Source organism: Limanda limanda, chromosome 4 (genome assembly GCF_963576545.1).
Source record: "Limanda limanda chromosome 4, fLimLim1.1, whole genome shotgun sequence".
Lineage (NCBI taxonomy): Eukaryota > Metazoa > Chordata > Actinopteri > Pleuronectiformes > Pleuronectidae > Limanda > Limanda limanda.
Window position 1 is genome coordinate 31,370,692 of NC_083639.1, and position 17,432 is coordinate 31,388,123.

The 17,432-nt window shown below is 44.0% G+C and overlaps 1 protein-coding gene across 2 annotated transcripts in view; it reads right to left on the bottom strand.

The window, feature by feature from the left end:
• Positions 1-17,432, bottom strand: part of si:dkey-49n23.1 (semaphorin-3D) — a 51,318-nt gene that overhangs the window by 15,013 nt on the left and 18,873 nt on the right. For both annotated transcript variants that reach the window (XM_061069505.1, XM_061069503.1), the window contains exon 2: positions 12,100-12,287. In XM_061069505.1, the coding sequence (XP_060925488.1) occupies positions 12,100-12,217 (118 nt within the window). In that variant the 5' untranslated portion in view covers positions 12,218-12,287. The remainder of the gene's footprint in view (positions 1-12,099; positions 12,288-17,432) is intronic.

Here is a 17,432-nt window from a genome sequence, read left to right on the forward strand (position 1 = left end):
ATAAATAAAACAGTTAAAGAAGAAAACAGCAAGGCAGTACTTAGCTCACAGTGATCAGACAGCTTGTGCTATTGACATAGCTTGACTCTTTCTATTAGTTTCCATAACAGCTTCTACACCTGTGATACATCTACAGGATTTAATTTCCTTTCCGTTTAAATCTCGGAGCAGCTGCTGTAAATCAAACCTGAGACTCGGTCTGGAACCTTCCCTGTGAATCAGCTGCGACGACCTCCTGAGCCGCGAATAATCACCTGACGAGCGAGTGAAACGAAGCATGAAGCTGCTGAGCGGAGCAGGACCCCCCCCCCCCCCCCCCCCCCACCCCTGTGGCCTCGGCCTGGCTGGAGGACGGGACCACAGGGCGTGTCTTTGAATGCATCACGCCACATTTACTGCACGTCACCGCCGTTTAAAAGGAAATCAGTTTCATGGACTCATGAAAGGCCGAGGAGGACGCACACGTGAGCAACAGGAGAGACACAACCACACAACTGAACTGTACTGATCACACTTCAGACCTTCAGTAGTTTCACACACTCACACGCTGGAAAGATAACAAATGACGTGATGAATGAAAGTGATTCTTCTGAAAGGGAAACTCACACTGACCTGAAAACAGATGAGACGTCTCCAGTTAAAGTGTTTTAGTCTGAAATCTATGTTTATGATTTACACGGGGGACAATCAATCACACACACACACACACACACACACACACACACACACACACCACACTCTTTAATGATTTGATAAATGACATCAGCTGAGATCACACGTTTGCTGCAGCACATTAAACATCTGCCTGACTCAAAGGATCATGGGATACTGATGGCTGTAAAGCAGCTTCTAAACCTAAGTGTTGAAATATAATAAAAATAATATTTTCTATTAAGAAAAGCTGAAATCTCTGATATCCCAGAATGCCTTGTGTTGGACGTTCAGCTCGGAGGTGTCCGGAGGGTCTGAGAGCTGGAGACGATGAACGCGAGCGGCGTTTGATTTGATCACCTGCTGCTCTCGGCTCTGCCTCAGCGACTCCTTCACATCCCATCGATCACCAGAGGCAGCGCCGGGACACGGAGCAGGTGATGAAAGCAGGAGATATCTCACAGTGCTCTGGGGGGGGGGAAACCAAAACCTCCGCCTCCCACATTTTCCACAAGAATGTTCCTCCTGGAAATACATGAATAAGTGGGGGGGGGGCAGAATGTATCACAGCCCGAGTGCAGATCTGAGGATGAGACTCCTCAACACTCAGTCGGAGTTTCACTCTGTTTTATGGTTAAATTGGTCTTTTCCTGTCAATCAAGAGCAAAGCTGACGGTGATCGCCTCTGATTGGTCAGTCGTGATATGGATTAGTGCTGATTGGTCAATTTGAGGAGGTCGTGACCTCGACACGTCTTGATTTAGGTGTGTGTGTGTGTGTGTGTGTGTGGGCCAGGAATTACCCAATGTTGTGGAGACCTAAACCTGTTTACATAGCCGCAGCTAGAGACATGTTTTAAGGTTAAAGTTAAAGTAAGGGTTGGCTAGGTTTAAGTTAAGGGGGTTAGGTGTGTTGTAACTAGGGTTAAGGTTAGTGTGAGTCTCTAGGAAATCAAAGACGTTGTGTCTTTTTCTAAGATGTTGTGTCTTTGTTCCCTTCTTTATCTTCTTTTCATTTGTTTATTATTTCTCTTGTTTGAATCACTGCTGTTAAATCCTGAGTCTCCTCATCAGAGAGAGAGAGAGAGAGAGAGAGAGAGAGAGAGAGAGAGAGAGAGAGAGAGAGAGAGAGAGAGAGAGTAATAATTGGGATAATTGCAGACATTTGTTAAAGATTTCAGAACAAGTGACGGCAGTGAGAGAACTCTGGGTCACTGCCCAACACCTGTACAGCACAGTGTGTGTGTGTGTGTGTGTGTGTGTGTGTGTGTGTGTGTGTGTGTGTGTATGTGTGTGTGTGTGTGATTGATTGTTCCCCGTGATTAACCCTGATCTTCTGCAATCAGGGAGGTGATTAAACCTGGATTTGCTTCATTAGAATGTTTTGCATGCGTTTGAATGAGTTAGTGTGTGTGTGTGTGTGTGTGTTTTTACAAGAGGATCTCAAACTCACATGTACTGATTTTAGAGGAAGAGAAAGGAGCAGCTGTTAAAGTTGTTTAGTTGTCGTGATGAGTTGAAAGTTGGACGAGAATATTAACGTGAGAAGAGGAAAAGGGGAAATTGAATTTACACTTTTCATTTAGTTTTCAAAAATTGAAAAATTGTTATATTAACAGATTTTTCAAAAGCTTTTCTGTTATGTCATTTATCTTTTACTCGACATAAGGAAAACATTTGTTTTTACAGTACTTCTTCATCATCCCTCCACTTCAGTTTGAAAACAATTTCTCAAAGGATTATTACATTTCTTTGATTTGTCAGTTGACGACAGCACAACTCGTATTTCAATATATACGATACATTCATATATATATATAGTGCACTGACTCATAACTCTAGTGGGACATTAGGACTTCAACTGTCCCTGAGGGGTTTTGTCAACTAACTGTTCACCATTTACCACATTTATGTTCAGATCCAGATGAAACCACATGTTGCTTTCGGATGTTCAGGCAGCTTTAGGCTGATCCATGTTCTTCAGACCTCAGCATCATCTCCTGGAGCTGCTCACGTCCGTGTGTTCTCTGGACACCACAAGCAGATAAAACTAGATTCACCAGGGAAGGAGTTTTTGTCTCGGTACAACAAACTCACATGTTACTCTTTAACACGTTCGAACACATGCAACAAACTGTCTCATGCTGCAGCGTCAGCTAGCACATGCTAACACTTACAGAGGACGGGGGGGGGGGGCGTAGCATCTGACAGCTCATGTGTTGGACTCGAGTGAGAGAAACCAAACCTCGTCGGGGAAGAAGGTTGCACAAAACTCCCAGTGGATGAGGAGGATTCTTAGATGTGTTTTCTTCTCTGGCTCACACATGTCTCACATCCTCCGGCCCCAGGAGGAACCACACACATCACAGGTTGAATATAATGTTTCTGTGTTTGGGTCGGCTGCTTCTCATAGAGCAGAAAGCTCATTCAGAGAAGAGAAGTGGTTCCTGAGCTCGTCCTCTCAGACACAGAGGAAACCAGGAGGACGGTCAAGGTCATTCAACCAAGGTCGTGTTCATTAGAGTCTTTAACTTTTATCTGAGGAAACTCCTCAAACTCTTTGTTCTCTGTGAGGTTCTGGTCTCTGGTGGAAAGTCCGATCCTTTCCTCTTCCCTCAGTTTCAGGTTTGTCTAACTCCAGTTCAGACCCTGTGATGGTTTGCCTCCATCAAGCAGGTTCAGCTGCTCCAGGTTTTCATGATGCACTGACAGTAATATGGTCACCGTGACCTTTGACCTTTTAACCATTGAAAGCAGTTCCTCTTTGCTTTCCTATATCATGTTCAAGAGGCCAAAACCATTGTTTAATTAGGCCACTGGGACCTTGAACTTTGACCTTTGACCCCCCGAATCGGATCATTTAACTCATGAATCTAAGGTGTTCTTAAGAAGACACGGCCAGAAGGTCACAGTGACCTCGAGGTCTGACCACCAAGATCTAATAAAGTAAAATCTTCTACCAAATTTAAGCTAATTCCCTCAACGCGTTCTTGTTATATCGTGTTCCCATGGTTACGTACAGTCGGACGAGTCGAACACATAATGCATCTGGCCACCGGGTGTCGCCAGTGCAGAGATATGATTGGTCCCACCTCTCTTCTCATCTCTTTTTTAAAAAACATTCAAATAAAGTTTTCTCACTCGTCGTCCTGCAGAACGGCAACAACCAATCAGAAGTAAATTCCTGTGATAGAAATATTTTAACTAATGATTACGATTGATGTAGTGTTGAATGTTCCTGGGCTGTAATAGAGTGAGAGTTGAACAGGTCACGTGTTCAGAACGGCGTCTGTGCTCCGTCACCTCCGAGCTGTTTCCCTGTTGACACCAGCGACCTTGAGAGTGACACACACTTCCTGCTGAGCTCTGAAACTCGACTCCTCTGTTTGTTGCTCTGGTGACTTCAGGTAGCAGCGTCTCCCTTCTTCTCTTCTTCTTCTCTCACTTTATTTGACAGAGCTTCCACGACACATCCGGCCAAAGAAAATCGGTTCCACATCAACATTTACCTCAAACCATCTGTGATGAAGAGGAGTTTCACTGTGGACTCTTTTCCAATAGAGCCACAGTATTATATCAGAGCAGGGGTCTTCAACGTTTTTCAGGCCAAGGACCCTCAAACTGGTGGAGAGATGGAGGAGGAACCCCCTACTATATATATTGTATAAAATTGTGTTTTATATTAAACTGGGCCTAGTGCCATGTATAAACATAGCTACCCTGATATTGTGCATTCAATACTAAGCTACTCAAATATTACACGAGGTTAATATATTCATGTTTTTAATTTAAACATGTGCAAGGTACAGGGTGGCCATGCCACTGCCAAAAAATTGGTTCGAAAATAGAAAAAGAAATTCTAAAATAAATCAACCAAAGATTTTGCGGACCCCATGTTGAAGACCTCTGTATTGGAGGATTTATACCTATGTTAAATAGAATCTGATAGGAGACAAAGCAGAAGTGTAAAATTATAACCTGTTGTGAAAATAAAGAGTTTCTACCTGATTTATGTCTTCATGTGTAATTCAGTGTTGAAATCTTTAAACAAATAGTAAATGAATAAGTTTGTTTATTCAGTGTGAAACTGCAGTTGTTGCTCACACAGTCCAAACGTTCTCATGTTGCTGTTGTTCTGTGTAAAACGCTGCGTGTAAATAAAGTTTGACTGATTCAGGCGATGGTTCACTTTGCGGTTCGGCTCGAGTTTCAGCCTCAGACTAAACACTTCCTGGTCTGGAGGCTGGTGATGGAGTTTGTTTTTCATAACAGATCCAGTGGTTGGCAGCTGGAATGAAGACGTCACAGAATCAGTCCTGCACTGGAATCCAGCTCGATGCTAAAGTTCATTATATCCATGTACGAGAGAGAGAGAGAGAGAGAGAGACAGAGAGAGAGAGAGGGAGAGAGAGAGAGAGAGAGAGAGAGAGAGAGAGAGAGAGAGAGAGAGAGAGAGAGAGAGAGAGAGAGAGAGAGAGAGAGAGATGGATGAGGAGAGGGATTAAAGAGACGGACAGAGAAAGATGACTTCTCTTAAAATGTCAGCGTCTGCCTTCATTTCTCCTTCCACTGTCTCCAGCTCGGACAGCATGACTTTACACACACTACACACACACAGACACACACACACACACACACACACACACACTACACACACACAGACACACACACTATACACTACACACACACACACTACACACACACAGTTGTAATCGTTGTAATTGTTTATATTGAATCTTGGCCTGGCTTCAGTTTGTCTGCACCGCTGCATCATGAGCATCTGAGAACTTTTGGACTTTTGTTGGTTTGAACTTTCCAGTCGTGATCTTCATTTATCTCCAAACATCTCGTCCACTTCTTCTGCCTCCAGCCTCTCAATCACAGCTCGAGAGGTTTCCTCTGAACTCTGACACAAAGACTCATATATATCTCATATTTCAGCTTTCAGGATCCAAACTGCTGCAGACGGATTGCTAAAATAACTCCAGCGCTCAGTTCGCTTCACATTTATTTATCCTTTATTGAAGCTGCCAGCTCGACTCATGACAGAGCTGAGAGGCCTCAGAGCGACGAGCTCTCGCTTCCATCTCATTCTCAGCTTGTTTACAGTCAACTTGTAAAGAGATGAACTGTGAAAACTTTCCTTTACTTTAATTCACTTTTTGTTTTATACAGAACTGAGTGACTCTCCTGTGGTTGTTTGCATCCAGCTTCAGTTTCAGAGTTTGTGTTTCACAGCTGATCAACACAGCATCAGCTCCTCCTCATGGTTCAGGTGAGAGGTGGAGCTGCCGGGGGGGGGGCAGGCACAGACAGGAAGTGACACCTCTGCTGCAGAGGTCATGTGATCAAGTTTACATCACCTGAAACCGTCGTCAGCTCTGATCACCACAAACTCTCTTCACATCTTCACCAGAGAGGTTTGTTTTCTTCTTGCTAAGTTTTTAATAAAAGTCTATGAACACGAAGCAAAAACATTGAATAACTACAGGTTTCATTCATGTGGATCTGAGTGTAAAACATAGATCTATAGAGCAGCAAATCTTTTAGAGATAAACACACAACCATACATTTCTCATGAAGCGATCGCTCTGGGTCCAGAATAAAAACTAGATCCAAAAATCCTCTCCAGCAGCAACAAGCTGTGACTCATCACAAACGCATAAATCCTGCAGGAGGACATCAGCCACCTTCTTCTTCTTCCTCTTCTTGTCTCTGTTTGTAGCCGGGACACACGGCTCGGACTCTTTCAGTCCCGATGTTGATACCAGGGCTTCGGGAGTCGGCCAATAGGAGCAAGGCTTCAATAACATGTTATTTTAAAAGGTCGTACTGGCCCCCGTGTGGACGAGACTGGGATTAAACCGAAGAACTTGAAATAACCTCCAACCTGCTTTGTTTTTAGCTCACATAGACACGAACATAGAAGTGAAATGAATAGATCCGCCAGACAGATATCATCAAGCAACTAACGAGATGTCTGACCTGTCCTGCAGACAGCCACCAGGGGGAGATGGAACCACGCTGGTGGCTGTTAGCAGGGGAAACGTCGGGTTCGGGTCCGAAAGGTCATCTTCAAATTGGATATTTAAAACTTTATAAGGTCGTGAAAATACAACAATTCGGTTTCAGAGTTTCAGGCGATTGGTCACAAATGAAAACATCAGATAAATCCTCCACACTGGACCTTTAATGTCCCCGTGTTTCTGGCATGAGACCCGTTGTCGTGATTTGTGTTCACATTGTTCCATGATACAAGTTGTGATTCAGAACTTGTTCAAATGCAGCAGCTGTGATTTCTCTAAAGAAATTCTAAAGACCGAAGTAGGTTTCCGGTATTTTCTGTTGTGCGTCAAACTTGTTTTAAGTTTGTATTTCAATAAAGATCTAACGTATTAATACTTCTTCATCGTGTCGGTAAATGAGTCTCTGAGCTTCATGGAGAGTGGACACTACACCAAGTTATTGTGTTTCCAGTATCATCAAAGACCTGGTCCTCACACAAACACACACACACACACACACACACTTAGACACACACACTCATGCTTGACTTTGAAGGAGGTTGAAGTGTTACAGAGTGTTTGGTAAACACCAGCACTGAAACAGAGTGAGGTGTCAAGGTAAGTGAAGCAGAGCAGTGTGTGTGTGTGTGTGTGTGTGTGTGTGTGTGTGTGTGTGTGTGTGTGTGTAACCCTTGCCATCAGTACGTAAACTAGGAGCTTTAATCAGCTGGTATCTGTAACCACCGTGTCTTATCTAGTAACGAGTTAGAGATCGAGGGCGTCTGTCAGCTCCCCACTGTGCGACGCTAACCAGCATCAGTGTGTGTGTGTGTGTGTGTGTGTGTCTGCACCCCCCCCCCCTCAGGTTCTCTCTTTCCATGAGTTGTGTAACAACAGCAGAACAAAATGAACCAAAGATACACGTTGTACTGATCAGTTGATTGGATTAATCAATAAAATGTTGTTATTGTTTTTTGGTGAAATGTGTTTGTCTGTAAATGATGAAGAAAAGCAGGCACACACACACACACACACACACACACACACACAATCACACACACACACACAATCCCACACACACACACACACTGACCTCTCTTCCCTCACTGATCTGTTTCTTCTCAGGTGCTTGACAGGTTCATTAACCTCAGGAAACCTTCTACCCTTCTGTCATCCCTCCCTCTCTCCCTCCCTCCCTCCCTCCCTCCCTCCCTCCCTCCCTCCCTCCCTCCCTCCCTCCCTCCCTCCCTCCCTCCCTCCCTCCCTCCCTCTCCTCCCTCTCCCTCCCTTCCTTCTTTCCTTCTCTTCCATCATTCCTTCCTTGCTCTTCTTTTCTTTCCTCTCCTCTTTTACTGACCCTTTCGAACCCTGATGGCCTCCTCCTCCTTTTCCTTTTCTGCTTTTTGAATCTCGTCTTCTCTCAATCCTGCGATCACAGCGGGGGTGGCAGAGGTCAAAGGTCACAGCATGACACCACAAGGTGACGGGCTACACCTCCAAAGAGGATGCACGCACACACAGACACAGACACACACACAGACACACACACACACAGTTTGTGGTGACTTAAATCAGTTTGACAGATTCCCTGCAGCAACACATGAACCGTTTCGCTCAGTTTATTGAATAATAAGGACGACAAATAGGGTGGCGTGTGTGTTTGTGTTAGTATGTGTGTGTGTGTGTGTGTGTGTGTGTGTGTGTGTGTGTGTGTGTGTGTATGTGGGCAGCTGTTAAAATCATAATTGGATGTTTGTATATTCATGACTATGCCAGTTCATATCTGTCTGAGAGAGCAGCTATCAAAACAACAGTGTGTGTTTGTGGGAGAGAAAATACACACTCGGTTCTATACTGCCCCAGCTATCATATTGTGTGTTTTAATGTGTGTGTGTGTGTGTGTGTGTGTGTGTGTGTGTGTGTGTGTGTGTGTGTGTGTGTGTGTGCTTCCCGCCCCACGGCTCCACATGAGGTCAGCGTGTTTTCGTTGGATTTGTTCCACACGAGCGTCAGAACTCGCCTTCAGTAAACTCACAGCTGGAGGAACGCTGGTCGTTTAGAGAAGTTCAATCTGCACACTCGTCCGTCCCAGTCACAATAAACCAGACACACACACACACACACAGACACACAGACACACACACACACACACACACACACACACACACACACACACACAGACACACACACACACACTCAGCCCTGATGACTGATGTGGAGGAGCTCTGACCCGACACATCACAACTACTGGAAAGAATTTGAAAGGTGATATTTATCTAAACTGGCCTGATTCAGGAAATGCCTCAGTGATGTGAACAGTGAACTCACACACACACAGACACACACAGACACACACACACACACACAGACACACACACACTGAACCTGCAGCCTGAGCTGACGGAGTTTCTGACCAATGACAGCGCTTCATCTCGTGCACATGGACGAGATGATGTACAGAACAGTCAGAGCTGTGTTTGTCTGTGTGTGTGTGTGTCTGTGTGTGTGAGACCAACACAGAGCTGTTTGGCAGTGCGTGTTCTTTTCCAGAAGCCAGAAGATAATAGAGTGCAGACCAGAGAGCTGAAAAACAACAGTATCTACACACACACACACACACACACACACACACACACTCCACCTTTAGTCGTTCACTGTTTTTGCAGCTTTACTTCTGACAATGAAATGATGACACACACACACACACACACACACAGACACACACTCTCAGGTTAAAGGCTAACGGAGTGTGTCTCCCTGCAGGATGAGGGCTGGTCTCTCTGGATTCCTGCTCAGGTCACACACTGGGTCGGCAGTGACGCACACACTCTCTCCCGCTGTGTGTGTGTCTGTGATGCATCTGTGTGTGTGTGTGTGTGTGTGTGTGTGTGTGTGTGTACTAGTGAGGGAGAGGTGAAGCGAGACGGACAATAAACACAGCAAGAAAGAAAATTAGATAAGTTTTATATCACTTTCAGTGCTTGTGTAACTGTGTTAATCGCTCATGTCTGAGTATCTGCCTCATAAAAAGTTAATCATCTCACTTCTGTTGATCCTGAAGCTTCAACACACACACACACACAAACACACACACACACACACACACACACACACACAGCGAGACGCCGTCGCCCGACTTCATTAACTCAGTTCACTGCTTCATTTTACTGCTACTGGCAGCTACCACACACACACACAAACACACACACACACACACACACACACACACACACACACACACACACACACACACACACACACACACACACAAACACACACACACACACACACACACACACACACACACACACACACACACACACACACACACACACAGTGAGGATTTGTTGTTCCAGGATTGTTCTTTGGAAAATCAGCGACTTAAGGCTGGAAATCAAACAATTTCCAATTTGAGCTCTAATCCACACGTCACAGTTATTATCAATAAATGGTCAGACGCAGGTCGCCATGGAAACGGCAGTCTTCCAGAGGCTGTCGCACAATTTTGTCTCACACAAGAATCCAGAGTCGGAAATTATGGAAGGTTGATTTCCTGCATCTAAAGCTCAGATCTGCAGTTTCATGCAGTAGATCTTCTCCACTTCTATTCATTCATTCTCTCACTTGGCAAACATCTCACTAACAAACCACACGATGAAACAAGCCTGAACCAACTACTGCTGCAGAGCAAACTGCAAAGATGGAAGCACGAAGAAGGAAAGTGACTGAAAGTGACTGAAAGTGGGCGAACGACTTCCCTGGAGATTCAACGTGGGGGGAAAATATGAAAAACCAAACTGTCTGGTCTTAATTTATATTCAGAACATAATAGAAATATTATGATGGAGCAGTTACACAGTCGAGTCTCTGGGTCTTTATGCTTGTTTCGGATCTGCACCTTCACATTTGATTTGGGACATAACTTTAAGGGAGCTCATACCACACTGCGTGTCAAATACACACGTTCCAGTTTTGTAGTTACACACATTTTGGTAGGACAAGAATTTTCAATATACTGAACGACCACAATCATCTCAAGGAGATTTTGTGGCCTAACAGAAAGTTGTACATTATTCAAACTGTAAGTCGACTGCATTCTAATTGACTCATCCACACACGTCTAGAGGGCATCTGACGTCTACAGGACATCTCCAGGACGTCTCAGCCTGAAGCTGCAGTGAAAGAACCTCAGACTGAAATCCGAACCCCTGATGAGTTTGCTGCAGGTCGTCTGAATTATTTCGCTCCATTAAGATAATTGAGGCAGTTTTATAAGCACCTGGTCGTCAACACAACATCATTGACTCTCAAACTGTTAATGTGTGAATGTCCCACTTGATTCCTTCCTGCTGCTCCTGAGTCTTTTCCTGTCCAGACACAGACGTCTGCCACATTAACACAATGAGACGTTACTTCACTGAATGAAAGGGTTAGAAATGTCTCTCTGACAAAAAAAACATCTCAAGAAAAATGACTTTAGAGCTGAAAAAACGAACCGTTCTTAAAATTACAGAAGCAAACAATCTACCACGTCACTCAGCAGCTTCATCTTGTTTCGATGTAAAACGTTTTGAACTTAATAGGGAAGGAAATATCACCAAGTAGAGAGATAACTTTCCTTTTGTTCCAGTGTTAAGTTACTGGGTTAATTTAACTCACAACAGGATCTCTGCAGCCTTTTTAAGTTTGGATTTAACAACCGCTAAAAGGGGAACAACACACACACACACACTACACACGCTAGACTACAATATACATTTCTTTGTGCATTGGAAAAGGAAGTTAAAATGTGAAACACATGGTCGACACGTTCATGGGGAAACAGCTTTATCCAAATGAAATGAAATCAAACTAAAGAAATAAACTGCCTCAATTAAAAACAGATTCTTCCACAAACACAAACAAACAATCCAACGACCGAAGTGATTGTAAATCTCTCAGAGTCGTGTGTTTACTCCAAAGCTTCGTGGAAATGTGACGGTTCGGACTCATGAATCTGTTTTAATGAGACGCTAAATATGTAAATGAGGCATCAAGTGTCTGATGTGACTCAGTCGGTCATTAGTTTGTTTAACCAGCTAAAGAAAGTGCTGAGCTTTCACAGTTCGTCCAAATCAGAACCAGAACAGAACTGAACAGAACTCAAGTTCTTCTTCTACACGTGAAGCAGAACCTGAGAAGATGTCGTTCTCGTGTCTTCACTCGGTGTCTAAACAACGTGATTGATGTCTTAATTTATTTCAAAACGTGCATCAATTGCGGATGAAAAAGACGGACTTGGTGGAGAAAGTTCTTAACGTCTGGATACATCGTAAGTTGTGCGTTTGTTGAATACCGGCCCGTGATTGGCTGGATTCGATGACACCAACCCCGTGTCAAACTGTGCATGTCAGTGTGTTTCTGAGCAGTAGGGGGCGCTCCTCCTCACTCGCAGGGTTTCCTACCTGAGTGCGAGAGCTGCAGCCGCGGGCCGGTCTGACTCCTCGGTCTCGTCCCTGCAGCAGCGCTGGAGTCGGCCGGCTGTAGACACAGCAGGAGACACAACGCCAACATGGCGGCCATCTGTGACGGCGCCGAATGGGAGGGAGAGCGGGCGATAGGACGAACCCACTGGTCACACTGAGCGCTGCAGCTGATTGGACGGAGAAGGAGAAAGAGGAGGGTCAGAGAGGAACATGTGAACGTTTAGATAAATCACGGCTTCACAGAGGTGCTAGCGTCGAGTCTTGATGAATAAGAGACGCCAGGTCAACCTTACTAAATAAATCAAATATAAAATGAAATATGTCCACCTGCCAGTGGCCCAATTAATAAAACATGATAAAAGTTATAATTCTCTCTTTTTCGTATCCTCTGGGGATGATTCAAATGTTTCTGAGAACCATCCAACACTTATTTCATGTCTTTCAGCCTGAAGGACCAAATAACTTGATTGTTGATCAAAGTACAAATGTCAGCGAGTTGAAATATTTGTGAATAAAATAAATTCGATATCGATAAATGGCCAATAAATAGATTAAAAATATAATTTAACTAAGATGTCAGAAATGTGATTGTTTGATATCTTACAGTTTTAAAAATAAACTCTATTTTAAATCACTATAAATAAAAAGAAAAATCAAATATAGAATTTTAATGAAGAGAGACGTTTTATTTTTCACATTGTTTACGCATCGTGAATTCTTTAAATAACTGCGAAAGCGATATAATTGTATGAATCAGTCGAACTTGAGATAATTAGTCAAACAACAGGGATGAGAAGATAAGATAAGTAAAGTTATTTATGTCCCAGAGGTTGAATTTTTCTAAATTGGTTTATTCTACTGTTTGGTCCCATGCATGATGAATTAATATGTTGTAAAACCAGCTTTTTTATGTTTATTTCAGTGAACCGAGGCAGATTCAGTTCATCCAGAGAGAGAAACTTTTTCCCCTTTAACCAATCGACAGAGAGAGCAGATAAGATTTCAGTGATTTTGGAATTTCAGATGTTGCCATTAATATTGAGGAGTTCAACCAAAGACGCTGCCCAGGATCGTAATCTGAGAAGACACTGGCAGGAGTTCATCTGGCCTGAACCAGGAACACAAGCTCCAGATGGATCTTGAAGGATGGAACCTTCCCCAGGAGGAGCACAGAGGGAACATGCAGAGAACCAGAGAGCAGAGCTCAGGTCAGAGATGTAACACAACGTGAGAACTCCGTCAGTTTGAAACAACACCAAACAGGAAGCTGTGATTTGAATCATGTGTATTCAATTCTAAAACAGAGAGTTTGTTTGTGTGGTAATGAGACACCAGAATAAATCACATTAATTCACAATCTCTTTATCGAAACAAGAATCTGAAACTCACAGAAAATTAAATCAAAACTCCAACTGGGACCAATAAGTTTCAGGAGTTGGGGCAAAACAACCCAAAAATATCAAGTCTGATTATATCACTGCACATTTACAAAGTACACAATCCAAAGAACATAGTTTTCAGTTTTGACGCATTCCCATAATCCCTCTGCACTTCGTACGCGTCCTGAACAAACTCCTGAATAAACCCCAGCAGACAGGAAGTGCCTCTGCATGTAGAGCTGTGGAAATGAGGGAATGTGGAGGAAGAGGCAGGAAGACGCAGGGCGACCGTTGGACAGCCATGACACAAAACCACAAAACCACAAAATCAAAAAATCTGAACTGTAACAACAGGTTTGAATTTACAATATACCGTGGAGAAGTACTTCAGATCGTCTCAAGTAGTTTGCTATGAAACTGGAGGATGCTAGCTAGCAGGCAAAGTCGTCCTGATTCGGACAATCACGACAAACGAGCATCTGAGAATTCTGTTTGCATTCTTCTCATGTCACTTTCCATCTTTTGTGCGTTTCCATGAGCGTTTGTCGTTTTGTGAGGACGACTCAGGTCACTGCGACTTATTTCCAATCGTGAAATTATTGCAGGTGGGATGAAAAATGAGTTGGACCTTTAGCTGCAGGAGAAACTGACCATGCTCCCACATCATAATTCATCATAATCTGTGCTGGCGAGCGTCAAGTCAGCAGGTTCTAACGAGTTCAACAGGCTGGAGAGTCGCCGCTGACAGAAGAGAGACGAGTGTGATTGTGGTTCTAACGTCTCACACAAGTCTGCAGGACTTACACAACTAATTTCTGTTTTAGGTTTCACACAAACAACAAACTTTCCTACCTCAGCAGTCAGAGTGTGTGTGTGTGTGTGTGTGTGTGTGTGTGTGTGTGTGTGTGTGTGTGTGTGGTGTGTCTGTGTGTGTGTGTGTGTCCTTCACTGTGGAGGAAGACGACTGTAATTACTCTGCCTTCAACAGATTTACAGGATAAGTTCTCTCCTGTAATTGTGACTTGTGGCACTTTTATAAAAGCAGAGGATCTGGAAACTTCTGACATCAGAGGAAATCACACGTTACCACAAACAAATGAAACTAATCACCGTGAAATGACTGTTTGTTCAAAGGAGTCTGGTGGTTTAAGGGAAATCTGTTGTGTTAGTGAGTCTCTGAGGGACGAACATTGACGTGCTTCAGCTCAGTGTTGATCCTCAGCTCAGATCCATTGTGGAGAGTTTTGTCACTTCCACATAAAAACATGGTAAAATAAAGCTTCTCAGATTTATGCTTTCATTCTCCCGTTCTCTTTTAAAGCCACCGTGACTCATAAACTAATCACACACAACAAACTGTTCAAATTAAAAGCCTTCTACTTGTTGTGTTACCCTGGTGATGACAGATCTGATGTAATGTGCAACAACAAGACAGGAAAAGGAAGAGGAAGATTTATCACAGAGTACGAGGCCCATGTCGAAGACAGAGAGATTTAATGACAATAAGTTACAATATTCAAAAGAATAGACGTTAAATTATAGGATTAAAGTCATAATTTAACGAGAAAAAGATGTCAACAAGAGAACCCATGCCACCAAAACCCTTTGAGATCTTGAATCTTTAACGAGAATAGCCTCGTAATTTCCCAGAAAAAAAATGTCATGAGATTAAATTAGCTGGAAAAAAGTCTACAAATGTCACAAGAAGGAAATCATTTTAACGGAATTAAGCCACAATTTTAAAAGAATAAAGAATTTCCTACACAAATTCCTGATACTGAAGATCACATGGAGCTGATGAGACAAAACAAAGGATTCTGTTCCAGAGGAAAGTTCTATAAAAACCAAACTGAACTAGAAGTTAAGAAGCTGCATGTTCCTCTTTGTACACAAGACTCACTCTGATCCTCTGATAATCAGCCGCTCACAAACAGACTCAAACTACAGCTTCATTCTCAGAATCTCTCGTCTTCCCCTGAAGGAGTTGGTCCACAGTGAGGAGATGGAAATGAACTTGAATGTAAACCAGCTGTTTCTAACGTTTATGAGCAGTGAAGAGTAAATAGCGTATGAACTGGGAGGAGAACTATGAAAACAACCGTAAATCAGACAAACTCCAGGAGACAAAGAAGAAGAGTTTCTTCTTCTGTGGTAAAACAATGTTTGTGTAAAAATGGATCAATAATCAAAGTGTTTGTGAGTAAAACTGTCAAAGAGGGAAACTCTGACGGGTTCGTTTGGTTCTCGTCACCATCGTTCATCTGTGACACGAGGAAACAACCTCCTCCGACAAACTGTCTCTTCCCCTGTGTGTGTGTGTGTGTGTGTGTGTGTGTGTGTGTGTGTGTGTGTGTGTGTGTGTGTGTGTGTGTGTGTGTGTGTGTGTGTGTGTGTGTGTGTGTGTGTGTGTGTGTGTGTGTGTGTGTGTGTGTGTGTGTGTGTCTAGGAATCTGGGGCGTTAACTGGAGTTTTTAAATAAATCCCTCATCCTCTGTCGGTTGAAACACAAAGTCACACACACACACGGACACACACACACACACACACACACACACACACACACACACACACACACACACACACACACACACATACACACACACATGCACACACACACACACACACACACACACACACACACACACACACACACACACACACACACACACACACACACACACGGACACACGGACACACGGACACACACACACACACACACACACACACACACACACACACACACACACACACACACACACACACACACACACACACACACGGACACACGGACACACACACACACACACACACACACACACACACACACATACACACACACATGCACACACACACACACACACACACACACACACAGTGGTGAAGGCAGCCGGACAAACACCAGACTAAAAACAGAACGTTTGTTTGCGTCGGTTCAGATTCGGGTCGAAGCGTTCGTCAGCTCTAACCCTGCTGATGAGACTCCTCCCACTAGGAGGGGCGGAGGGTGGAGCCTGATTGAGAACACGCCCACCAATACCTGCCACCTGCACCCATTAGACGGTACTAGCCCCCCCCAACACATCCGGTGCTTTATGGTTTCCATTCTTATAACCTTTAAATAGTTTCGGGTTATTTTGATAAAACCACAGAAGGTCATCGGGGGAGGAACTGTTCCAGGGGTCATCAGCCCGAGCTCTTTGTCTTCTCTTCCTGTTGCATCATGGGAGGTAAACAATGAGTAAACAAGCGTCCGGGCTTCAGCCTCGACTCATCACACAGTTACACTCAGTCAGAAATCATCTGAACACAACTCATGTGTTGGACTGTTGTTGCTGCAGATGAAGTGAGAGACAGAAGGAGATCATGGAGGACAGACACAAACCTGGGGAGGACAAAGTGTCCCTCGGACCCTCGGACCCTCGGACCCACTTCCTGTTTCACACTGAAGCACAAAGCTCTTTGTCCACAGCTTCCTCCGCTGGGTCGTTTAAATAAAGATCGAATGAGCGTCCTCAGCGCTTTACAGTAAAATGATCAGCTGTCACATCTCAGGAGGGTCTGAAGATCCTGATCCTGATCCTGATCCTGATCCTGATCCTGATCCTGATCCTGATCCTGATCCTGATCCTGATCCGGTCCACAGTCTGTGGACACAGGACGCTCCCTCCTCCTCCATGTTAGCAGATGAGACATGGACATGGGATCTTATCTCCCTACGTTTGTTCAAGTGTTTCTGGGCAGTTTGGTTTTTATTAGTTATTTGATGATGTAAAAACGAGACGTCATGATTGACAGCTGAGACTGACTCCAGATTGGTCGACCGTGTGTGTAGGCCGCCGCCCATGTCCGGGATATTCATTTCCTGAGCGTAAGCCTTGAGTAGAAAATGTCATGTTCCTGCTCCCTCGGCTCTCTTATCAAGACAGGTGTGAG